The sequence below is a fragment of the Peromyscus maniculatus genome, chromosome 14 (genome assembly GCF_049852395.1).
Source record: "Peromyscus maniculatus bairdii isolate BWxNUB_F1_BW_parent chromosome 14, HU_Pman_BW_mat_3.1, whole genome shotgun sequence".
Lineage (NCBI taxonomy): Eukaryota > Metazoa > Chordata > Mammalia > Rodentia > Cricetidae > Peromyscus > Peromyscus maniculatus.
In genome coordinates, this window is record NC_134865.1 from 88,622,983 (window position 1) to 88,649,140 (window position 26,158).

Sequence of the window (26,158 nt, forward strand, 5' to 3'; positions counted from 1 at the left end):
GGGTCAGCCATCATGCACAATTGCACAGCACCCCCACACGTCCTCACCCACATCCTGCTGTGACACAGGCATGTGTCCCAGACAGAACTAGTCAAGTGAGTTGGCAGGTGCTGTGCCTGGTTGCTGTCTTGCTGCTCTCTGTGGTTAGCCCATGTATGGCTCAGGGTCTTCTGTGGCTAGCCCATGTATGGCTCAGGGTCTTCTGTGGCTAGCCCATGTATGGCTCAGGGTCTTCTGTGGCTAGCCCATGTATGGCTCAGGGTTTCCTGTGGCTAGCCCATGTATGGCTCAGGGTTTCCTGTGGCTAGCCCATGTATGGATCAGGGTCTTCTGTGGCTAGCCCATGTATGGCTCAGGGTTTCCTGTGGCTAGCCCATGTATGGCTCAGGGTCTTGGCTTTTTTGAGAGTCTTCTCTGCAGCCCAGCTCTGTTCCTCTCCGAGGGACAACTTTTATTGTTCACTCTGGCAGAGAGGGGCCTAGTGAATCTGGTCAGTTTCAGGGACTTCCTGTTTCAGGGACTTCCTAGAGCTATTTTAAGTTGTTTACCTTCCTGATTCCCCTCCAAATAGAATATTTCAATCTCAGAGGGCACTCTTATACAGCAGTCCCTGTCCTTGTCACCTACCCTGAAAATGGATGTCATTCCCGATCAGTGGCCCTGAAGATGAGTCCCTGTACTGTTACTTACCCTGTGGGTGGGGTCTCTATCAGGTCATGGTTCTGCAGAAAGGTCCCTTTCCTGGTCGTTGACCTCTGGGTGGGTCCTTGAATGGTCACTGAGTTGTGAGAGTCTCCATCCTGCACTAACTCTAGAGGTGGGTTCTGTCTTGGTCACACTGACCCTGCAAATGTGTTCTTGTCCTAATCACTGACCCAATGGGGGTTCCTCTCTAGGTCACTGACCCTGTGGGTGTATAAAAATATAAGTGTATTTGTAGCATGAATCTTAAAAGTTCTTATTAATAAAATCAAACCTGAGCCAGTATTAGGGTGAACTGGAAGATCAGAGAACCAGAACAAGCCACAGCTGTCTCACCTCGCCGGATCCTCAGCTGGTCTTGTTTTCTCAGACTGGAGGCCTCTGAGTCCTCATCCAGAATGGGTCTCAGCTGAACTGTGCTGACTGAAAGCTTAACCAGCCAAATGCTTAACCAGGCCAAAATGCTTCTAGTTTCTGGTCCTCACGCCTTATATACCTTTCTGCTTTCTACCACCACTCCCTAGATTAAAGGCTCACTTTCTTGGAATAAAGGTGTGTGTCACCATGCCTGGCTGTTTCCAATGTGGCCTTGAACTCACAGAGATCCAGAGGGATTTCTGCCTCTGGAATGCTAGGATTAAAAGTGTAAGTGCCACCATTTTCTAGCCTTTGTATCTAGTGCCTGTTCTGTCTCTGACCCCAGGTAAGTTTATTAGGGTGCACAATATTTTGGGGAACACAATACCACCACATGCATTCCTGTGCTTGACTATGAATGATGCATACATGCATTGTGTGGGTGTATGTGAGCATGTGTGTTCACACTGAACACATGCATGCCACTTTATCTATTGCTCTGAGTGGTGTCTATATCCCCGACAAGAGGATAGAATCCTCCTAGGCTTCTTGCTGGTCCTTGGAGTGTCCTGGCCAGCATGGGCATCTGCTTGGATTAGAAATCTGGCCTTTGAGCATGTGACCACGAGGGGTCACTGCTGTTGCTCTTCCTTGCCAGCCACTTGAGTGCCATTTGGATGTAGATGGTGAATGATGGACTAGTTTTTAAAATGCACCTGCTGGACTCCCTGTTTTTAAAATGCACCTGCTGGATTAGTCCCTGGGTCTGAGTCCAGGGATAAGGTTTCCCGGTAAAGTGTATTTTGCTGCTGTGTCTTGGTGCTGGATTGGCTCTCTGAATGAGCTGGGCATTGTGGATTCCCACCACACTCTGGGGTGATGTTCAGATACAGGCACTGGCTCCTCCTGAGCAAGTCCATGCAGTGTTTTACTGGGTACAGTATTTCTCCAGCATGAATGCACACCATAGACTGTTACTTTGGACCATGGAAAGAAGCAACTAGGGTCCTTTCCCCAGCCCTGGTGAATGTCACTTGTGCATGGCAGCAATTCTGCTTATGTTTTTGTAAGGTTCTTGACTTTTATATAATAACATCAACACAGCCTCCAGTGACATCTTTGCAAAGACTGTCATTGTGACTCTTTTCTTGCCTCCTTCCCCTTAAGAATCAAGAGTGTAGTTCCAAGATCAAATGATTCTTTGTGCATCCCACATGCCTTAATAGCCTTACAGAAAATCAGATAGGATTATGCACTTGCCATGAGGATTTGACCACGTTGCTCCCCTTGCTTTGAATCCAGAAACACCAGTAGAAGATGTGGTATTAATTCCCAAGTCTGTAGTTATTTCTGAAGAGTTGATGGAGAAAGGTGACAAGTCATATGAAAGATAAAATAGGCAAAGGCATTGGCAAGAGGAGAAACCAAGATGAAATTACTGTAGAAGTACAGAGCACATTTAGGAACTCTTGGAACTCTTGGCTATCATCATGCACATAGTGAAGACAGAGCCATCTCATACCATGAACCTCCTCCAGCCCAGGGACAGGGCTGAGCCATCATTTATACAGATGCCCCAACCCTGATGATTTCTCCAGGGGTCTCCATATTAGATAATGTGTGACCATATTCTCATCAGATGCACAGTGAGGCCTGTGTGTGTGTCTCTCTTAGGAGATCCTTCCACTCAGACCTGAGGCCTTCTGTATAGAGATGGGGGAACCTAGGCCAGCTTGTTTGCCTACTTCTTGGAAGTCAGACTTGATGTTTCTGAGCTGTTCTCTAAGCATGCAGTCACTGGAAGTGGAAGATTGGCATCAACAGAAACCCTCGATGCCCCATGTGTGCCTTCTTTGTGAAAGAAGTTGGGAATGGAAGTGGTTGGGGTAAACAAACCAGTTTTCCAAGCTTAAGCAGAGTTGGAAAATGGGTTTAACCATAGAGAGAACACAAGATGCATGCTGTCTGTTCCTATCCTCTGTTTCTCTCCTCAGCAAGCCCTTATCCAGCAGGATATCTGCCATGAGGCGAGGACTTCTAAACCCATGTGGATTCCAAACCACCGGGCTTCCTGCTGAAGGAGTGAGACATTTCCCTTTATGGAAAGGGAAAATGGTAGTTAGGCGATTGCTGATCTCTGTAATTCACCTGAGTAGGAGGCATCTCATCAGATGCCATGGAAAAGGAGGAGAGCCAGAGCAATGGCCTTCCCTCCTTGGGACTCAGGGTGCCACGAGGAAAAGCAATAGCTGGAGGAGATTCTCTGTGTGCATACGTATGTTTGAATGAGTGCTGTGCATGTGTGTGGGTGCGCATATGTGTGAATGCTTGTATATGAATGAATATGTATGAATTGAGTCTGAGTTTGTGGTGTGTGTGTGTGTGTGTGTGTGTGTGTGTGTGTGTGTGTGTGAATGCTGCACACAGAAATGAGTGAAGCTTCCTTTGTGCCTCTGTGCACGTATGAATGCATGTGTGCAGTGTGGAGACAGAGGCCAGGTACAGAGAATGACAGATAGGAAGCTGGGCGGACCCTCAGGGCCCTGCACAGGTCTGTGTGGGCATTTAGGGGACAGTAACGTTAGGAGTAAAAGTGACTTCCGCCTTTGGGGTCTGTACTCTAGGGACCTCGTTACAACAAGCAAATATGCAAAATAAATCTCATTTTAATCCTCTTCAAAACGCCAGGAAAAGTATATACTTCTTCCTTTCAAGTGGGAGAAACTGACATTTCACCTCTAGATTACTATTAGTAACGGTGTCTCCAAGCAGACTTTTCACTTCCAGCTACACTGATGTCAGCTGGTGGTAGCTCCCTTCCCTGTCTCCTCTGTCTCCAGCACCATCCACTCTGACTTGTGGACAGTGGGAGTCTGTTTTCTGTTTCTCATGGTGGGTAGGTCCTACTAGAGTCTAGAGAACCTGGGGCCATTCCGAGCTGAATTCCAGAGCATCACCCTGACAGTGTGGTCAGTGATTGTTGTTGCCACTGTTCACAGCAGCTTGGGTGAACTCCCCTGGAACTATGGGTACTGACTGTGGACTGGAGCTGTAGAGGGGCATCATGGCAGAGCAATCACTGAAGGGCAGTGTGGTAACGAGAGTGTGCAGGGCAGTGTGGCAGAGCCGATGTGGAGGAAAAGGGCTGTAGATTTTGCTCCAATTCTGGGCCTATGACCTTCTCTGTACAGCAGGACACATTGTCCTCTGTATTTTCTAGGTTGACAAAGGCACTTCAACACCTCAAGATGCTTGCTATATTTAAGCTTTTTCCCACCAGTCATAGGGCTCTGTCTAAGATGAACTGTGGTTGATATATTGTGCACCCCAATAAACTTATCTGGGGTCAGAGAACAGAACAGCCACTATATTAAACATAAGAGTTTAGGCAGTGGTAGCACACGCCTTTAATCCTAGCATTCTGGAGGCAGAGATCCATCTGGATCTCTGTGAGTTCAAGGCCACACTGGAAACAGCCAGGCATGGTGACAAACACCTTTAATCCAAGCACTTGAGATCTCGTATCTTGCTTGGGAAAGACACACGCCTTTAGTCCCAGGAAGTGATGGCAGGAAGCAGAAAGGTGTATAAGGCACGAGGAAAAGGAATTAGAAGCTTTTAAGCTTTTAGGCTTTTAGCAGCAGATCAGCTGAGATCCATTTGGATGAGGACTCAGAGGCTTCCATTGTGAGGAAACAAGATCAGCTGAGGAGTTGGCAAGGTGAGGCTGGCTGTGGCATGTTCTGTCTCTCTGATCTTTCAGAATTTATCCCAATAGCTGGCACTGAGTTTTTTTTATTATTATTAATAAGACCATTAAAATTCGTGTTACAACGAACAGATAGGTTTTGCATCAGGTGGCCCTGGGTGAATGTGTTTCTTCTAATTAAACTTGTTGCAGTTGAATGGCTTTCTTTAGCTACACTCGAGAAGAGACTGTTGTGAACAAAAGAGAAATCTTTCCCGCCCACGACCCTGGGTCTGCAGATGGCCACCCTGTGTGGCAAGCACTAGTCCCGGAATCAGTCCTTTATGTGAGCCAAAGGAGGTAATTACAATGTGTGACACCCCACCCCAAAAGTGCATCTCAAACTGGACTATTTGCTTAAGAAAGACTAATTGAGGTCCAAATTAATTAGAAGGTGTGGCTTGAAGATGTGACAGCAGCCTGTCATTACAGACAAAAGCAGAGAACCAAGCGCAGCAGTGCTCAGTGAGACCCTAATCCTGCCTGCATCTCTTTCTGTCCCTCACTGCATCGCTGGGGGGCACAGCCCCTGCTCATGCAGGGAGCATCTTTCTACCAATCCCTATGGCCTCTGCAAATTAGTGGTTACATTTCCAGGGTGTTCTGCACTTCATGTGGACAGTCCCAAACACGACTGCCACTTTGCAGTCAATTGTCAGAAGCAAGTTTCACATGAAAAATGTGAATTGCAAGGGCTGAGAATAGAGCTCAGCGGGAGAATGTTTGCCTATCATGCACGGGCCCCAAGTTCCAACCCCAGGCCTTCAACAACACGCGGATTACAAAGTGTGACATGTAAGAGAAGGTCCACGAAAGCAGGAAAAGCACAATTATGTCAGCCACCGTGGCAGTGCCACAGTCTTCCATTTGCATTTTCTACAGTGACCCCTTCTGAGTGCTTCTGAGTTCCTGTGTTCTCCGGTGCTGTCTGAAGCTGTGCGCTATCTCACCTCCTCAGCAAATGGAACCTTGCACGGGGCCCTTCCTGCCCTCAGCAGATGGAATGTCAAGCTCTCTCTTTGCCTTCCTGTTCCCACAGATGGCGTGTTTGGAAGGTGCCAGAAGGTTCCAGCGATGGACACATACCGGTATGAGGTGTCACCGGGAGCCTTGCTGCACCTGAGGGTCACCTTAGAGAAGCTCTCCCGTACAGGTAGGCAGAGTGGCCACTCCTGCCTCGATCTAGGCATGGATAATGGGAGCTGGGCTTCTGCTGTTCAGGTGAGGCCTGAATGGCCTGCTGCAGGGAGGGCTTTGCATGGGGTGTGTGGACTCAGGTTAGGAGCCCTGGCCTGTTGTGCCTGTGCAGAAATTACAGCTATCCCAGTGACCCAGAGTAAGGTACGTTGAGGCTACTTTGGCTGATCATAGCGGTCAGGCCAGTCACTCCCGTCAGCCTGGACTTCATTCCTGTGCTTCTACAGTGTTGTTTCAGGACATTCCTGGCATCCTAGTAGTTTCTAGGTTCCTCAGAAAGTAAGTTTTAAATTTATAATAATTAACATTTTTATAGCTGTAACATACACATCTCATTGTGATTTTATTGTATATATGTATAATTTTTAAATTGAAGGGAGTCATATCATGAAGCCCTGTGTTTTACAACCTGTTACTAAGATAAAGTCATGTTTCATTTAGCCCTGGATGAGAGGTGCCGTGTCCCAAGAACAAGAGTTACCCATCACGCCAGGGAACAAGGGCATGAGGGACTCAATGACCCTGGATACTGGGACAAAGGCATCTCCCCTTCAAGGCCATATACTTCTGGAGACTACAGTGCTCTCATTGTGGTCACAGAACTCTCTTTGGGACCATAATGCTCCTGGGAGTCACATTTCTCCCCTGGGGGGAACCAAAGTATTCTCCTAATGATCATATGTGTTCCCTGGGTTCTCCCTGAGACCAGATGAACTAAACTGTGAAGAGTCTGTGTCAGTAAGATTTGGAAACACCCTCCTTTTAGAAACCGACAGGTGTATTGGCATGTTAGAAGTACTGGAGTGTTCCAAGAACTAGTCTAGGTTAACTCATGGACAAGCCATTAGACCAGTGGAAATGAAGTAAAGCACTTCTTTCTTTCTGTTTCTCCACATGGCTCACCTGTCTATGTTCCTTTCTCCACTGCTTGTCACACACATCCATCTCCACTGACATCCTATATCACCTAAGCTTGTTGTCACTGTGCATGCAGTAGTAGCCACTTCCTGGTCACTGGGACCCAATAGCACATCAATGTCCCAAAATGATATCCCAAGGGAAAGAAAAGTGATTAAGGCCCATGAGATCAGAAAATGGAGATGCTTCCCAGTGAATGGTCTCTGATTGCAGGCCCATGAAACTATACTGATATCCATGTCGTAGAGAAGCAGATATCTCCTATTGATCCTCTCTAGAGAAGAAAAGTTGCCCAGGTAAATTTCTGTAGTGGATGACAGGGGAATGCTAAAAAATACTACACATTAGCTGCTGTACCACCCCACCATTCACCCCCTAAGATCCACCTGTCTTCTGCACAGGGATGGGAGGCACCACCCACTCCCCCTTTCTAGTTTTTGATCATGGTAATTGCTGTGTCTCCTGTAGAAAGGTGGTTTTGCATTTCTTTTTGGGGAGAAGAGCTAGTTCTTCTATTGGCTTCTTCTGTGGCTTCTACTGGCACTTCCTGCCAAGAAAACCCTTGCACCATGAGAAGGCACATGAGAAGGGCTTATTTTGGCTTGTGGTTCCAGAAAAGTAGATTCCTTCATGGTGAGAAAGCATAACAACAGCCAGAGAATCATGGAAGCAGGAGCTGGAAACTGCCTGGTCATATTTTCATCTGCACAATAAACAGATGGGGGAGGTGACACTATAAAACTTCAACCTCTCCATGCAGTGGTGAACTTTCTTCAGCAAGGCGCCACCTCACAAAGGCCCTGTAGCCTCGCCAGACATCACCAACAACTGGGGACCAAGTATTCAAATGCATGAACCTATGGTGGAGATTTCCCAGTTAACCGTTCCACCCCTCCCCCATTATTACCATATGAGTGAGTACAGAGGTAGTATATGCCCCTCCCCCATTATTACCATCTGGGTTAGTGAGTACAGAGGTGGTATATGCCCTTCCCTATCATTACCATCTGGGTTAGTGGGTACAGAGGTGGTATATGCCCTTTCCTATTATTGCCATCTGGGTTAGTGAGGTATATGTCCTTCCCTATCATTACCATCTGGGTTAGTGGGTACAGAGGTGGTACATGCCCTTTCCTATTATTACATCTGGGTTAGTGGGTACAGAGGTGGTATATGCCCCTCCCCATTATTACCATCTGGGTTAGTGGGTACAGAGGTGGTACATGCCCTTCCCTATTATTACATCTGAGTTAGTGGGTACAGAGGTGGTACATGCCCTTTCCTATTATTACATCTGGGTTAGTGGGTACAGAGGTGGTACATGCCCCTCCCCATTATTACCATCAGGGTTAGTGGGTACAGAGGTGGTATATGCCCTTCCCTATTATTACATCTGAGTTAGTGAGTACAGAGGTGGTATATGCCCCTCTCCATTATTACCATCTGGGTTAGTGAGTACAGAGGTGGTACATGCCCTTCCCTATCATTACCATCTGTGTTGGAGGTGCAACGGTAACGTATCCCTCTTACCCCTGCCCTCTCACTGTCATCTGGGTTTACATACAGTTCAGAATTGATTGGTCATTACCTGAAGTCCACAGTTTATGTACTGATTCCTTCAGGTTGTGACCGTTTTGTAGGTTTCAAGACATATAATGTCATGTGTCTTCCATTAAGTATCACATTCAGGGTCTACTGCCTTCAGAAACCTCTGTCTCTGCCTATTTTTCACTATTGTCAAATGATATCATACTCCGTTAATGAGAGGAGCTGCCACTATCTGAAGGGCACCCTCAACAGGACCAGACTTTCTGATCTTACCCCAACCCCACAGAAGGGTGTGAGGCAGGTCACTGGACCCTCATCTCAGTTCTGCCACCCTTTCCTTCTGTGCCTCTCTTTCAGCAGTACATAATCCTGCTTCATCTGCAAGTGCTCTCTGGGTGTGCCGTAAAGGGGAACTAAAGGGGGATTTATATATGTAGCTTTGAGAGGCTATCATAAATGCCATGGTGGGACCTTTTGGTGATGCAGCTTTTGGGGTCAACCATGATTATACAGGTAACCCCTCACCCATGCTCCTGTAAGAAGGTCCAGTAAACTCATTGTGTTACTAAGCTGGACTTGGATAGAATTATTGCTCTGATTTATGATTGGTGCTTGTCTGAGATGAGGACACATTTGTTCAAATTCCCACAAGAAAAGTTAATGCAACAGTTGTCACCCAAACAGGAAAGGACATATCAAAGATGAGCTTGGGAGGAGCAGCTCTGTTGTATTTACTATGGAGAAACTTGTAACGGAAGCTCAGCTGTCGGAAAGTTAGCAGCCACAGGACCAGTCCTGGTGTGGTATTCCTTTTCTCTGTATTATTTGATGAATGCCATCCACCAAGGGAGTGCAGAGACATCCAACAAATTGCTGATGGACCAGAGAGTATATTGCAGTCTCTGAAATTAGTACATATGTGTTGTAGCCCACCGAGGCTTCCCAGTGGCTGTACCCAGCAGGGCTACATAAGAGGATGATTGGACCACGGGCCTGGGTACCAGGTGTTTGGAAGGGTCTACACTTGGTTGTATCTAGCAAGGGGAGGTCTTTTGCCTCGCCCTTTGGCATTGTTATAAAATGCCCCTTTGAACCAAGTTTTGGGCTGGTAGCTTTTGACCCAGGCCCTCCTGAGGTTATCCTGTGTTTCTGTCTTTCCTCTTGTCATCTAGGTATCTCTTTCTATCTAAATATTTCCCACTTCTCCCTGCTCAAGTGTACCCTGGTCATAAAAGTGGGGGCTGGTCCCCCATGCATATGCAATGGGATTGTAAGGGAATTGGGGCAGAAGTTGTATTATCCATGTAGGTGATAACCATGCAACTGAGGTTCAGGTCTCTTCACAAAAAGAACTTGCTGAGTGAGGGAGGAATTACCAGAGAAAGCCATGCAAGGGTGGATTCTCCATGTTAGCTTCAGATTTTGTAGGTAAATTGGATAAAGATGAAGATGAGATTTGTCTTAGTCAGGGTTACTATTGTTGTGATGAAACACCATGACCAAAAACAAGTTGGAGAGGAAAAGGTTTATTAAACTTACACTTCTACATTATAGTTAACCATCAAAGGGAGTCAGTACAGGAACTTAAGCAGGCCTGGAACCCGGAGGCAGCAGCTAATGTAGAGGCCATGGAGGAGCGCTGCTTACTGCCTTGCTCCTCATGGCTTGCTCAGCCTGGTTTTTTATAGAACCCAGGACCACATGCCCAGAGGTGACCCCACCCACAATGGGCTGAGCCCTTTCCCCATCAATTACTAATTTAAAAAGTACCTACAGGGCTGCCTATAGTCTGATCTTCTTGAGGCATTTTTTTTTAAAATTAAAGCTCCATCCTCTGCAGTGGCTCTAGCTTGTGTAAAGTTGACATGGGACTCGCCAACAAGGTTGAAGCACTGGCTCTCTGTTTCTCCTGACTTCTCATTCCTCAAGAATGGGGAAGAGAGTACAAACGACATCAGTGCTCAACAGTCCCTTCTGTTATCTGGAAACTTGCAGCCATGGGGAGAACTAAACAGGGAGGAGGGAGAAGATGAGATAGAAATGAGAGGGAAAGGCCTGGTCATGAGAGAGGTGTGTGACTGTTTGCCAGGCTAGACAGTGAACTGTTCACCAGAGAGCTATGAAGGACACTGATTCAGCAAGGGCCTTGGGACCAGCAGAGGGATTTTTGGCTTTACTGAAGCCCATGATCTTTCTGAGGTAGGTAATGCTCTGGTGGCCCTGAGCAATTAGGAGAGCATGTAAATCATAAAGTGCTAAGGTAATCAAGAGCAGGTGAAAAGAAAGAGCAAGGGGTCCTACCTGGGCCACTCGAAAGCACATGTGGCGAGATTTGTGTTGAGCTGGAGTTCCTAGGGAAAAATGGACAGAAAACAAATGCTGTGCCTGTGAGCTCCTGGAAGTCTTCAAGCACGAACAACTGTCCATCAAAGAGATAAAAGAGATGCAGATGATTCCTGTTGTTATCTGCTACCTGTTAGAAATAGAAGTGGGTCATCTCCCAAGAAAATGACCACACAATCCAAAGCATTCCAGCAAAGCATCATGCCTTACTTTTGCAGAAGCATGTGCAGCTGTGAGAAATCAGGCAAGCACACCTGTGGGAAGTTAGCTGTACCTTGATCCACAACACAAGGGGTCCTGTGCTTCACTCTGGTCAGAGCTTGACCTATCATTCTTATGTGATTGTCTAATACAGAAAGATGCAGTTTCTAGGGAGAAATGAACAAGTATATGTTTTGATTTTAGGCAGGGATCGCTGGTTCAGGTGAAATTTTTACCAAGTGGCATCTTTTAAAAATTGAATTTTCCACCGGGTGGTGGTGGTGCACGCCTTTAATCCCAGCACTCAGGAGGCAGAGCCAGGTGGATCTCTGAGTTTGAGGCCAGCCTGGTCTCCAAAGTGAGTTTCAGGAAAGGCACAAAGCTACATAGAGAAACCCTGTCTCGAAAAACCAAATAAATAAATAAATAAATAAATAAATAAATAAATAAATAAATAAATAAATAAATTTTCCTTGTTTTAACCCTTAGGAAGAAAAGATTTATTTCCTTTTCCTTCCTTCATTCCTTTGTTCCTTTGTTCCTTCATTCCTTCATTCCTTCCTTTGTTCCTTCCTTCGTTCCTCCGTTCCTCCCTCCCTCCCTCCCTTCCCTCCTTCCCTCCTCCTTCTGTTTCTTCTTAGTTTTTGGAGTTTTTGAGACAGTGTCTCTCTACATAGCCCTGGCTATCCTGGAACTCACTATGTTGACCACTCATGCTGGTGGAAAATGGTGATCTTGTCAGTCAGGAACTCCATTAGCACTTCCTTAACAGGGTGGGCAAAGCTACCTAGAAGTGATGACTCTATAGAGCAACCAGAGACCCCATTTTGAATCATGAATTGATTGGTCCCTTACCAATGGGCACAATGTTTGGGCTTGGGTGGGTATTGGGACCTAGTGTGTCTTAGTCTCTGGCAGTCCTCAAGAACACTAGAAACATTCAGCATTGGAAAATGGGTATGGAAAGAGAGTACTGCGTGTCTAAAGGATTAAACTCATGAGGGTGGGCAGCTACCTTCACCCAGAACATTCTGTATACAATTCTCCTGTGGATTTATGTCAGAACACAGTCCAAAAATGGAGTTCTGTGAGGGGAATTGTAAGTGCTTGTGAGAACACTCCAAGAAAACAAGGCTTGTGACCTCAGTTTCTCCAAAACATGGAATTATTCTTGGAATGTGTTTTCATGCTCCTCCCAGGTGTAGTGGATAGGAATGAGTTTACTTTGGAGTGTTAATTGTTGTTTGCTGTTGTTATTAAATGTTTAAACTATCCTTTATATGCCTCTATGGAAAAACATGTTTTTGGCATGTGTGACTTTTCCTTGTATGCAACTTGACCTCACAAGAACTTTCTCATGTGGTTTTTCTTCACCCTCAGAGTGTAAATTGTCTGATGCCTCTGAATAAAGCTGGCAATTGAGTGAGACTTCAGTCTGCCTCGTTTGTTGGCTGTACCCCCCCCCCCCCCGGGACCCATTGCCTCTATGTTGTGTCATGGGTGGGTGTTATTTACCCAGTCCAGGCCCTCACAGTTGCTCAGTGGAGAGGGAGTGGGCCCGGCCTGCTAGACCAGGGAACTTATCCCAAATGCAGGTGAGAACTGGCCCCATTCTTCTTAGATAGTAAGACTGTTTTGAAAACTGAACATACTTGTTCTGGTTATAGGATGACCTTTGCAGGAAATCAAGCTGGGGCTGAGATGAAGGTTTGCTCCTCTTCTCTAGACTTCATAGTGCTGGATGATGCTATGCTGTCTGCTGGGAGAGAGAGACCACTAATGGTCCCACTCATCTATGGACACGGTGGTGTGTTAATACCATCTGTACACCACCATTTTTGTGCTGTCTGGTGCAATAGTGCTGTTCTGATATGGTGCAACCAGCTACTTTCTGATTGGATTTAAGGTCCACTCCAGAGGAGTTTAATTCTGCAAGCCCAGGAGGCAGCAATGGCTGCTGAGGTTACTGTGCAGTGGATATGATACACCTGTCAAATTGCATTTGACACCATTGTTTATGCCCACAGTTTATTGATACTGTCATGTCTAGTCAGAGAAACTTCTCTGAGCAGTGGTTACAAGGGAGGCTCACAACTAACAGTCACTGTTGTGGCGTGGTAGACTATTGTCTTCCACGGGTTGCTGTGCCACAGCATCAGTGAGTCTCAGACTCGGTGTGTTGGTAGTTAGCATAAGGGCACTGATTGGAGAAGATGGGATCCCAATACTTGAATTAGAAACATGTAGAGGACCCTAGTGAGGCTGCTTTTGAACCCTAAGATTCTTAAAGGGTTATCTCACCAGAGGAAGTGGTCTTTCCACTCTTAGCAGAAGACACAACTCCACTTCAATCCCCTGCAGTCCTGTCTTCTCTACCGTTGCCTCGGGGACTTAATCATGCATTGTTGAACATGGAGTGGCCTCCTCTGAAGGAAATGCCAGGCAAGACCACACTGGTATCTCAGGACCCACCAATAGTTGTCTCTAGATCTATGACCAGACTTAAGGCTAAGAAGGATCCTAGAGGGGAGGCAGAAAGGGTAGACCAGAAGGAAGTGCAGTTTATGACTAAGGAGCTTCATGATTTTCCTAATTCATTCAATCAGAAGCCTGGAGAATGTGTGGGAATGGATTTTCAGGGTGTGTATAATGATGGAAGGAACATAAAACTGGGTCAGGCTGAGTTTGTTGATGTTGCCCACAGGATGGAGATTCTAGGTTTAGTATGGAAGCTTAAACAATTAAAATAAAGTGTCAAGATTGTATGATTGATTGGTTGAAGCATTTATCAAGAGATGGCCTTATGAAAAGGAGCTGGATTAGTCTGATATATCTTGGCTTAGTGTTGATGAAGGGATTATATTTAAGTCTCAGGAAAACTGTGATGTTACAGTGGGTACACTGTGTAAAATCTAATCCTCCACAGTGGAGGGCCTAGAAGACATGCCCTTCATTAATTCTTAAGATGCAAAATAGTGGTACCAGCACATTTTCAGAGTTTCATCCACATTCTGTTCCTTGTAACAGATCCTAGGGCAACAGTTCTCAACCTGTGGGTCATGTCCCCTTTGGGGTTGAATATTAGGTGTCCTGCATATCAGATATTTACATTATGATTCATAGCAGTAGCAAAATTACAGTGATGAATAATTTTCTGCTTAGGGGTCACCTCAACATGAGGAACTGTATTAAAGAGTGGAAGTGTTAGGAAGGTTGAGGACCACTGTCTTAGGTTTGGGGATGTTGTTGCTCAGTTGGCTGGATTAAATACACCGGTTTAATTGGGCTCTGGAGTAGCAGAGGTCAGGTGCAGTACAGACCAAGCAATGCCTGTAATAGCCTAACCTACAATGACTTTTGTGATGGCATGACCTGTATGGATCTGTGGGTCTAGCTCATCAATTATGGTCTTTCCAGGAGTGAAATGGATAGAAGGTCTACTATATTTTTGTTCAGTCTGAATTAGCAGAAAATGTCTTGACAAATAAAGGTTATATTGATTTGTATTAAGGGGATCTTGGCCAGCAAAACAGTTTCCAGACCTAAGCCGGGATTTAGACCCATACACCTTCAATAAAGTGATGACCATTTCCCTGGGAAGACTAAAATATCTGAGACTTTTACTCTTAGCCTTTCTCCCATCCTTTCTCAAGGGAGCTGTGGACCTTTACACAGGTAACCACACACCAGGGAAAGGACACAGTCAGGATTCCAGGGTCTGTTGGATACCGGCTCTAGACTGACATTGGCTCTGGAAGACTCTAAAAACGTTGCGGCCCTCCAGGTAAAGTAGGGGCTTGTGGAGACCAGTGATTGACTTTGGGCTGAAGTCTGACTCACAGTGGGTGCAATGGATCCCTCAACTCATCCTGTGGTTATTTCCCCAGTCTCAGAATGTATAATTGGGACAAATAAATCCAGAAGGCAGAATTCACACATCAGTTCCCTGACACACAGAATAAGGGATATTATGGCTGGAAAGGCCAAATAGAGAAGCCCCTGGAGTTACCTCTGCTAAGGAATATAGTAAATTAAAAAAATATCACATTACTGGAAGGAATACAGAAATTGGTGCTACCATCAAGGACTTAGAAGATGAAGTGGTGGTTCTTGCTGCATATTCCTTTAACTCTCCTTTTGGGGCCTATGCAGGAAACAGATGGGTCATAGTGAATAACAATTGACTATTGAAAGCTTAATCAAGCAGAAATTTATATTATAGCTACTGTATCCGATGAGATGTCCTTATTGGAGCAGATTAACATATCTCCTGGTACCTGGTATCCACCGCTTGGTCTAGAAAATGCTTTTTTCTTGGTGCCTGTACAAAAGGACCACCAGAAGGAGTTTGCTTTCATCCATCAAGGACAGCAGTATGCCTTTACAGCCTTACCTCGAGGCTGTAGTAATCCTCCAGTCCTGTGCCATGACTTAGTTTGAAAGGGTAAGCCCCTGGAGCTAGGCCCCTCCCCTGAGGACCTCTAACTGCCAGGCTCCACCCACAGGATACCTTTGCCTCGGAGCTGTGATGCTTACATTGGTTCTGTGACTCGGGTAGGCTCTCCTAGTGCCTGTGTTTCCCCTCATGGTCTAAGCTGAACTGGGACACTGTCCCCCATCTCCAGTCCACCTGTGACAGACTCACCTTCTGACTCACTCAGCATCCCCATCCACCAGCAGCAGTTAGGTAAATTTCCTCTTTGGTCGGAGTAAATGTTGTCCTGAGTCCGAGGAAGTGGCCGTTGAGTGTCCGGCTCCCTCCAGTACTCATGGAAGCAGAGGTCCCCAGTTACAGTCTTTAAGGCTGGCCCTCTTCACCTGACCCCATCCCTACAGCTGCAGCTGCAATCTGGCAGTTTCCTTAGGCCCGTCCGTGTCGCCACGCCCCTTCCTGCCCTCTTCTCCCACCTTCCTTCTGGGCTGCCCATAATCCCACGGCTCCTTTAGGCCCTCATGGCTTTTGTGATTCCATCCCCTCCACCCTGACCCTTTCCTGTGGATGAGACCCCTCCTGACTCCATCCACCCCAACCCCTTCCTGTGGATGAGACCCCTCCTGACTCCATCCACCCCAACCCTTTCCTGTGGATGAGACCCCTCCTGACTCCATCCACTCTGACCCTTTCCTGTGCATGAGACCCCTCCTGACTCCATCCCTTCACCCCGACCCTTTCCTGTGGATGAGACCCCTCCTGACTCCATCCCTTCACCCCGACCCTTTCCTGTGCATGAGACCCCTCCTCCCAGAGCTTGGTTTTTCATTCTTGCCTTCTTACCTCTATGAAAGCCCTGGTACCAGATACCTGGTACCAGAGTCTCTCTGCTGGCTTAGCCAGGCTAGGCCCTTGATACCGGTTGAGTGTGGCAACAACCCACAGAATGGCTTGGTCCTTCTTTGGTCCTCCCTGAGTCCTAGGGATGCCCATGATGACAGGCTGCAGTGACATTTTCCTTTTCTCTCATCCATGTAAATGTGTCTTCATATCCTCTCATTCCCCCTTGGGATGACTCTTAGAAAACCTCCATCCTCTTTCCTATACCAGACCTGAAGGGCCCCAAATTTATTTGCTTTTGCAATCAAATTTGGCTTCAATCCTCCTTTGATAATCAGTGCAAAGGGCCACCTAATGGCACCTCAGATCCTAATATTATTTGGGACCTTTACAAATCCTGTGAGTGATTGGGAAATGGAAAGAGATTCCCCATCCCTTCTTTCTGTGCTCCAAGCCCTGTTTGTTTTTGTCTAGTCTCCCCCACCCCCAACACTGTAAATGTCCTGTCCTTTAAGTTACTATAGACGGATCTGTAAGTTTCTTGCACAGTGGGAGCTAGGAGCGAGACCTAGCAGGAGAGGGAGAAAGCAAAGGAGTAGCTGGCTGCAGCATGCACACACCGATCACACACCCCTCCCTGGCTGGCGCTTCTCTCAGCTCCCTCCTGCAGCATCCTTTGTCTATAGCCAGGACTCAAATATGTCCTATCTCTAAGCCTTCTTTTGTTCTCAGCTTACTGGATTCGGTTTTGCAGGCATTCAGGTGTCTTTTAGGGATGAGTGGCATTAGACTGTTGTTTTATGCTGTCCCACTGAATTAAAATCTGACTCTAGGGTTAGGGTGTGGCCCCCCTTCCTCTAGACCCAAGCATGCTGTTTAAAGGTTTCCTCCAAACCTCTGTCCCACATCAGGAGAGCCATCTGCTGTGTGACAGAGAAAGGAGAGCAAAACAAAATAAAGGGACAGACTGTTCCCAATGGGGACTGTTGCTACTCATCTCATACTCTTTTGGTTTTGGTTTAACTCTAAAGCTTTTGCTAAGGTATAAATCTTATTTCAAGATTTGTAAAACAATTGTCTAAGCTTCTTGTACCTCAAGATTTATAAGCACATTGGGTCTGATTAAAACCCTGTAAAGTCTGTAACAAAAGGGTTAATTTAAAACTCATAACACCAGGGTTGATAGTTAAAGATCTATACAGAGGTGACCTTAAAGGAAACATGTGGCCTGCTGCCACCTTAGCCGCTGTCCCCCCACTGGGATAAAGGTAGCCACATGGCTGACTGCCATCTTTGCTAGGGTTGGAAAGGATGGACTTTGCCACGTGACCTCACTCCCATCTTGATAAAAGTGACCACATGACATGAGCCATCCAAAGAAAACAACTCCTCTAGCTGTGAGGCCCAAACCAGATGATTCTCCCACTCTTCTCTTCTCTTCTCTTCTCTTCTCTTCTCTTCTCTTCTCTTCTCTTCTCTTCTCTTCTCTTCTCTTCTCTTCTCTTCTCTTCTCTTCTCTTCTCTTCTCTTCTCTTCTCTTCTCTTCTTCCTTCCTTCCTTCCTTCCTTCCTTCCTTCCTTCCTTCCTTCCTTCCTTCCTTCCTTCCTTCCTTTCTTTCTTTCTTTCTTTTCAGAGACAGGGTTTCTTTGTGCAGTTTTGCGCCTTTCCTGGAACTCACTCTGTAGATCAGGCTAGCCTCAAACTCACAGAGATCCGCCTGCCTCTGCCTCCCAAGTGCTGGGATTAAAGGTGTGCGCCACCACCACCTGGCATCTCCCACTATTTTCAATCACATTAACAAGCCTTAACCCGAAGTCCCTTCTCTTCCTCATCAGCCTCTCTGGTTTCTCTTTCTTCCTTCTTGGCAACAGGCTGCCCACCCAGTCAGGGCTGAGGCGGTCCCTGACCAGGGCCCTGAACGAAAGTACAATATCCCAGAGGGTGTCCTTGTTAGGGATCGGTTTGTAAGTTGCCTCCTGGCTGGCCACCCTTAAAGAGGGAAATCATGAAAAGAATTCAAGAGTTAAACTGGGACAGACATGATGACCCATCTCAATTCCTAGACTGCCTCACAAAAAATATACCAATCTGGATCCTGAGACCCAGATGGAAAACAGCTCCTTAGAGTTTCCCTGATATTAGGGTCACACTTAAACATCTAGAGAAAGGACCCCTGACTCCACAGGCAGAAGTCTTAGCAGAGCCCTCTAAGGTGTACCATGGGAAAGATGAAAAAGCCCAAAGACAAAAATACCTGATGCTAGTGAGGGCCTTCCGACTGGCCATAGCAACTGCCCAGGCTCCCTGGCCTCCTAAAGCCCAAGAACCCCTGGGTCCCTGCTTCAAATGCAGTCAGGAGGGTCACTGGGCTCAGGCCTGTCTGATCCCTCATAAACCACCCAGACCATGTCCAAGGTGCCATCAAGAAGGGCATTGGGGTGTTGACTTCCCTATGTCCCTTGTGGCATGAGGACATCAAGCTCAGATGGCCCTTCCGCCGACCTCCTAGATCTGGCCATGGATGACTGAAGGGGCCTGGGCTCCCTTGGCCTGACCACTGCCATCTCACGCTGGGAGCCTCAGGTAGACATCACATAACAGGGCAATCTATCTCTCTCCTTCTGGACACTGGGGCCACCTATTTAGTCCTGATGGAGTTTTAGCGACCCACATCTTCTTGTTCCCCTATTGTCAGGGTAGGGTGGCAGCTTTACCAGCCTCATCAAACCCCACCAAACATATCACCCAGGCTCAATACTTACTCTCTCTCTCTCTCTCTCTCTCTCTCTCTCTCTCTCTCTCTCTCTCTCTCTCCATAGCCTCAGGGGACTTAAGCCTCTTATCTCTTTTTTTTAAGAAAGAATTTTCTACGCCCTTTGGGCTACCCACCATGTGGGCACACTCCCTGCAACGCCCTTCAAGGCCCCACCTCGTTTACAATTCTACTCACTAAGACACTTGCACTTCTCCAGCTGTTTTCTCCTCTACCTGCTCTAACCACTTGTCTCTCCCCTTCTACTGGGTAGGTGTCACTATGGAGCTCCCTGCTTTGCTTTTACTACGAAAGCCACACAGGTGTGCGAGGATACCTCTCCCTTCAGAGCTGTAAAGTCTACAGGCATTCCTTGGTATCCAACTGCCAGGATACTGTTCCCTTCTGAGCCCTAGGTATTCCTTGGCCTCTGACTGCCAGGATACCTTTCCCTTCCATGTTGTAGGTATTCCTTGGCCTCTGACTGCCAGGATACCTTTCCCTTCCATGTTGTAGGTATTCCTTGGCTTCCAACAGCCAGGATACCTTTGTATCAGAACTGTTAACCCTTACATTTTGGTGCTGAAACCTGGCACTGATCACTTCCCTGCTATTTACCATTGGTTTTCCTCTCAGTTCATCCAGCATCTCCAATTGGTGGCTCAGCCCATCCTTACCCTCCAGGGCCAAATAGACTCACTGGGCCACCATAAGTGCTACAAAATTGATGAGGATTATATTCAGCAACAGCAGAAAGAGGTGGTCTTTGTCTCTCCCTCAGGGAGGAATGTTGCTTCTCTATCAACTAGTCAGATATAGTAAAAGACAAGATCTGAACTCCAGATGGATCTCCAAAAAATGTAAGAAACAATTCGATGCCTCTGGCCAGTGACTCATTGATAGTCCAATGTGGAATTGAATACTACCCTTCTTAACTCCCTTTCTTCTGCTTTTTTAAATGCTAGTAGTTGTACCCTGCCTTATAAATTTCTTGTCTACATTTCTTCAACAACAGATTCAAAAGATCTCTAACCAGACTTTTAAACAGTTGCTAGTACAGGGTTACTGGCCCCTTGCTACAGAGCCAGAGGCCGGCAACTTCTGATCACACTCTGATGATGAAGATAAAGTTGGCCCAAAGGACTTCGATGCAGCAGGAAGTAGTCTAGTGATAATATCACCCTCTTTCCCGTGACCTGATGGTTTATCAATAATAAACAAAAAGGGGGGAATGTAAGCCTCTTGAGCCACACGAGTGGCCAGGCCCCTCACCTAAGGACCTCCAACTGTGAGTTTCCACCTACAGACTACTCTAATTGCTGGACCCTGCCCCCACCCTACAGTATAAAAAGCCCAAACTCTGTACATAAAATACTACCAATCTCTACCCTAGAAAGTTCCACTCTAAAAAATTCTACCCCTTTACAAGAAAATCTATATAAGCCCTGTATCCTATTCATTTTGCTGCTGTTTCTCACCTGAGCAGAGGCAGCCACCCTCCTGTTTTTTCCCTCCCAATAAATCTCTTGTGTGAGGTTTGTTGTGCAGTGTGACTTTGTGGTATTCCTTGGCTCCTGGCTGCCAGGATACCTTTCCATCCAAGCTATAACACTTACAGAAGGGATGTTGATTATCTGTCTCGTCCACAAAATATTATACTGGTCCACATTGACATTGACATTATGCTGATTGGACTAAGTGAGCAGGAGATAGCAGCCACTTTGGACTTGTTAGTAACATATGTGCATCAAAAGATGGGAAATAATTCCAACCAAAATCCAAGGGCCTTCTACCTCAGTGAAATTTCTAGGCAACCAGTAGTGTAATGCATGCAGTGATATTCCTTTTAAAGTTATTGCACCTGGCTCCTTATACCACCAAGAAAGAAGCACAATGTTTACCACTTGTAAACATTATGGGCCTATTTGGGTTCTGCAGGCAGCATATTCCTCACTTGCATGTGTTATTCTAGCCCATAAACCATGTGACTTAGAAAGCTACTGGTTTTGCATGGGACCTGAAACGGGCTCTTTAAGAGATCCGGAATGTTATGCAGTTTGCTCTAGCACTTGAACCATATGACCCAGAGGATCTGATGGTATTTGAGGTGTCAGTGGCATATAGGGTTACTGTTTGGAACATTTGCTAGGCCCCTATAGGTGAGTCACACAGGAGACTGCTGGGATTGTGGGGTTTACCTCAAGACAACTATTCTCCATTTGAGAGATCTTGGTCTACTATTGGGCCTTAGTGGAAACTGACAATGGGTCACCAAGTTACCCTATGACCTGAGGTGCCTGTCATGAGCTGGGTGTTATCTGGCCCACCAAGCTATAAAACAGGATATGCAGAGTAGCAATCCATTATCAAATAGAAGTGGTGTATATGTGATAGGCCCTGAGTAGGTCTTAAGGGCAAAAGCAAGTTACTTGAGGAAATTGTCCAAATGCCTATGGTTTCTACCCCTGTTCCAATGCCTTTTTCTCCCAAGCATGCCTCATTGGGTATGCCCTATGGTCAGTTGACTGAGGAAGGAAAAACTAGGCCCTGGTTTAATGATGGCTCTATAAGTTATATAGTCATCACCAAAAAGTAGACAGATACAGCATTACAATTCCTTACTGGAACAACCCTCCAAGATACTGGTAAAGGGAAATTATCCCATTGGGCAGAACTCCAGGCAGTACATATTGTCATACATTCTATTTGGAAGGAAATATGGCCAGGTGTGTGATTGTTCACTGATTCATGGGCTGTAGCAAATGTATTGGCTGGATGGTCAGGGACTTGAAAAGAGCATGATTAGAAAATTGGTGAGAAAGACATCTGGGGAAGAAGTATGTGGCTAGATCCTTTTGAATGGGCAAAGGATGTGAAGATAATTGTATTCCATGTAAATGCTCACCAAAAATGAATTCAGACAGAGGGGGATTTCAGTAATCAAGTGTATTAGGTGATGCATTTTATGGCTAGTCATCCCCTTTCTCCAGCCATCCCTGTCATTGCTCAATGTGCCCATGAACAAAGTGGCCATGGTGGCAGAGATGGAGATTATTCATTGGTTTGATAACATGGACTTCCACTCCCTGGGGCTGACCTGGCTATCACAGCTGCTGAGTGCCAGATATGCCAGCAGCAAAGATAATCATTGAGGCCCCAATAAGCATCATTTACTATGGTGACCAGACAGTGACCTGGTCCACTGCCCTGGACCACTTCTTTCATGAAAAGAATAGTGCTTTGCCATTGCTGGAACAGATGCTTTTTATGGTTATCAATTTGCCTTTCCTGAACATAATGCTTCTGCCAAAGCTGCTATCTTGGACGTACAGAATTCCTTGTCCACCATCATGGTATTCCACACAGCATTGCTTCAGACTAATGAACTCCCTTCACAGTCAATGAAGCAGGACAGTGGCCATGCTCAGGGATCTATTGGTCCTACTATGTTTCCCACCATCCTGAAGCAGGTGGTTTGCTACAACAGTGGAATGTTCTTTTGAAGACAAAGTCACTTCACCAATTACGAGTCAGTAGCCTGGAGGGCTGGGGTAGAGTTATTATTAAGGGAGTATATGCTTTGAACCAGCATCCAATATATGATACTATAGCTTCTATATCTGCAATTCATGGGTCTAGGAATAAAGAGTAGAAATTGGAATGGTGCCACTCACTAACTCCTAATGGCCTACTAGGAAAATTTTTGCTTTCTATTACCATGACTCGGAGTTCTGCTGGCTTAGAAGTTTTGGCTCTAGACACGGGAATTCTCCTACTAGAAGACACCATAAGCATCTCGTTGAACTAGGAGCTCAGACTTCCTTCTCCCTGGCCAATTTGGGCTTCTGATGCTCTTGAGCCAACAGGATAAGAAAAGAATAACAGTGTTAGGAGGGGTGATTATCTAGACCAGTCAATTGGATTGGTTTAGATTGGGGGAAATTGGATTGCTTATCCACAATGGTGGTAAGGAACATTGTGTCTGGAGTATAAGACACTCCTTAGAGTGTCTTTTCGTTACTGTGTCTTATGATTAAAGTCAATTAGAAACTACAACAACTCAATCCAGAAAGGGTGAGAAAGGTCCCAGACCGTTCAAGGATGAAGGCATGGGTCATCCCTCCAGGAAACAAACCAAGACTTGCTGAGGTGCTTGGTGTGGGTGGAGGAAGTATGTGGGAAGTTAGGGAAGCCTTGAATGAATGTGTCAGATGAAGTCCTGAGTGTATGTGTGTTGTTGACATGAACATGGTCATGTTAAGGACCCCAGTGCCTCATACACATGGCCATGACAAAGTCTTTCCTAGGTGAGGCTCAGATGTATGGTAGAGCCTTCCTCTGGTCCAAGTGTGAGTGTTTACAACTATCAACCTCAGCTTCTACCTCCTGATGACTGCAACCTGAGACTGCTCCCCTACAGAGAAACCTCCTACCAAGATTATCTAAACTGTCTCTTTGTTCAGTTGTGTACCATAAACCCATGTCCTTACACAGCTGTAGATAATAAACCTGCCTCCTGGAGACTGAGCTGTATAAAACAGACATGCTGAGGTCCTTGCCCAGCTGTAGATAATAAACCTGCCTCCTGGAGACTGAGCTGTATATCAGACATGTTGAGGTTTGGGGTTACAGTTGGTGCCCTCTGTCAGAGTGAGTACGATCCCAGCGTGGCAGGTCTATGTGTCGCTATTTCTTTATTCCCTCATCACCCCAGTTAGTTCAGTCTCTGAGCCAGAAGAGTGCAGCAGAAATACAGAATGGGTAGTAGAGGAAGGTAGTTATAAATAGCAGCTGAGGCCACATGACCAACTGCAGACTCAAGGATTATAATTGACGCAAGTGTCTCTGTCCTGTTTGTTAAGACCAAGTTTGTGCAGATATACTCATATCTTAAGCTGGTATTTACATTTCCTTTCCTCTCCTTAATATTGGTTGAGATAATACCAGTGGCTAAGTGTTGTAAATCTGTATCGTCATTTTAAAATCAAAAGACCCAGCATTCCTCAAGGGACATTGACACCTATTCTAACATACATGAAGCATTTGCAGCTGTATGTGGGATAGTTAGGTCATTGTTCAGTAGAATTATGACCTGGTTATTGTTTTCACTTAAAAATTAAGCATGACATAAGGAGATGTGATTGCGTGTCAAACTGACAAGGGGTGGACCTGTTATCACTACTATTGGGTGTCAAGTTGACTACATTAAAGTCAATTAAAACCCAATCCCTGTGAGGGAATTTCTTAATTGGATTGTTTGAGGTAGGAAGACCCACTCTAAGTCTGGCTACAACTTCTGGTGACATCTCACGTAAAAGGACACGGAAGAAGGAAGTTGTTATTTTTTGCTTGATTGCCCTCACTCTCACTGGCAAGTTCATCTATTCTGTTGCTGCTTCTTTGGGATTCCAACTTAGACTGAAGACCAGCAGCTCTCAGGAACCCTGTGGTTCAGCTGTACCAGATTAGGACTGCTGAGACATCTGGCCTCATGGACAGAACAACTTCCGCATTCTTGGCACTTCCACTGGAAGACAGCCATTACTGAACCACCCAGACCACAGCCTGTAAGCCGCTGACAGTGTATGTGCACACACATAGAGCTGTAGATGTAGACATCACAGTAGGATGGTAATGGGCTTGGTAACAGTGAGGAGACTGAGTGTGAGCTTTGGACTGCATTTCACCTTCCAAGTTTGCTCTGCGTGTGAGTCTTTCTGTACTTGCCTCTCTCCCTTTACTTGGTCTCTTGAGAAGAGAAAGTACATCCCTTTGAGAGTGAACAGATGGGCCTTGCTAAGCTGATGGCGTTTGCACAGTAGAGTGAACCTGTCTTTCTGTAGGAATGAACTTGACTCTTGAGACCCCTCCTTGATCTGCATTTTTCCAGACTGTAAGCACATGTGGGTTTTTCTATGGTTCCTCCTGGCTAGGACTGGGAGCCATCATGCTCTCTTTGACCAGGCTAACACTTCCTGACATGGCTGGCAGCATGTGCAAGCTGAATATTCATGCGAGCCCAGCTTATGACAAACAAACTCCAAGTTAAAGGAAAAAGGGAGCATGTGCGAGAGTTTAGGAAAGAGGACTTTGACCTGGTCCAACCTGGAATTCCACCTTCCTACACTTTTTCCATTCTTGAAGCTCTGCTAAGCTTCTATGCCATGAATGCCACCCTTTTCCTGACATCTCCCGTCATGTACGTACACTTAAAGCTAACATCAGAGAAGAATTTGAGTTCATGTCACTATGGCACAGGTGGACATGTGGTAAGCAAGGTGGTTTCAACAGCCCGAAGGGCCCCCTGAGTGGTGGTAGAAGGCAGCCCCATACTGGAGAGACATGAGATGGAGTGTCCTGGGAAAGACACTGGGAAGAACAGGACTGACTTTATGGGAACCCCTACTGTGATGCTTTTCTCATGATGGTGCGTTTCCAGTAAGCAACAGGGACAATCTTGAGGAGGGATGCTTCAGGTCACCGTGGTTCCCCCATGTGTCTCCGCTCCATTCCTTCCCTGGGTCCCAGGTTGCAGGCTGCAGGGTAACACCCCATGCTGCTAGCACTTGTGAAAGAGGTAGCAGGACTGGGAGGGGATATGCAGGGAATTAAAGTCAAAGCATGCTGAGGTGATACAACTCTAGAAAGTAAGGAGTGTAGGTCTGATTTTGTTTTGGGTGACTTTGTCTCCATGGTCCTTAGGAGCAGCATGGCTGCACTTGGCACCCCCATCCCCCGACAGCTGTGTGCATATGCATGTGCACTCCAAACACATGTCTAGATCCACACACATGTGGGTACCATGTGTTTATGTATGTACATGCCCATTCATGCTCACAGCTACACATATAAAACATACAGCGCCGCACACAGACACACACCTGTGTATACAGGTGCCCCATACATACATATTGTACACTCCTACACAGTTACAAGTTTATACTTGGCATTGCATTTGGGCACATGCCTATATAAACAGATACTGCACATATACACACTAGTATATTTCCATTCACCTCCACGGTGCGTGTACCTATACATGTGCATGCCCGCAGCACAGTGTAACCCCCTTCCTGCCTTATCCTTCATGCTGTATCATGTGATCTGACTTGCCTAGGTG

The 26,158-nt window shown here is 46.2% G+C and overlaps 1 protein-coding gene across 1 annotated transcript in view; it reads left to right on the forward strand.

The window, feature by feature from the left end:
* The window catches only part of Ptprn2 (protein tyrosine phosphatase receptor type N2), a 723,788-nt gene that overhangs the window by 189,436 nt on the left and 508,194 nt on the right, over positions 1–26,158 (forward strand). The window contains exon 3 of the mRNA XM_006988296.4: positions 5,847–5,960. Within this exon, the coding sequence (XP_006988358.1) occupies positions 5,847–5,960 (114 nt within the window). The remainder of the gene's footprint in view (positions 1–5,846; positions 5,961–26,158) is intronic.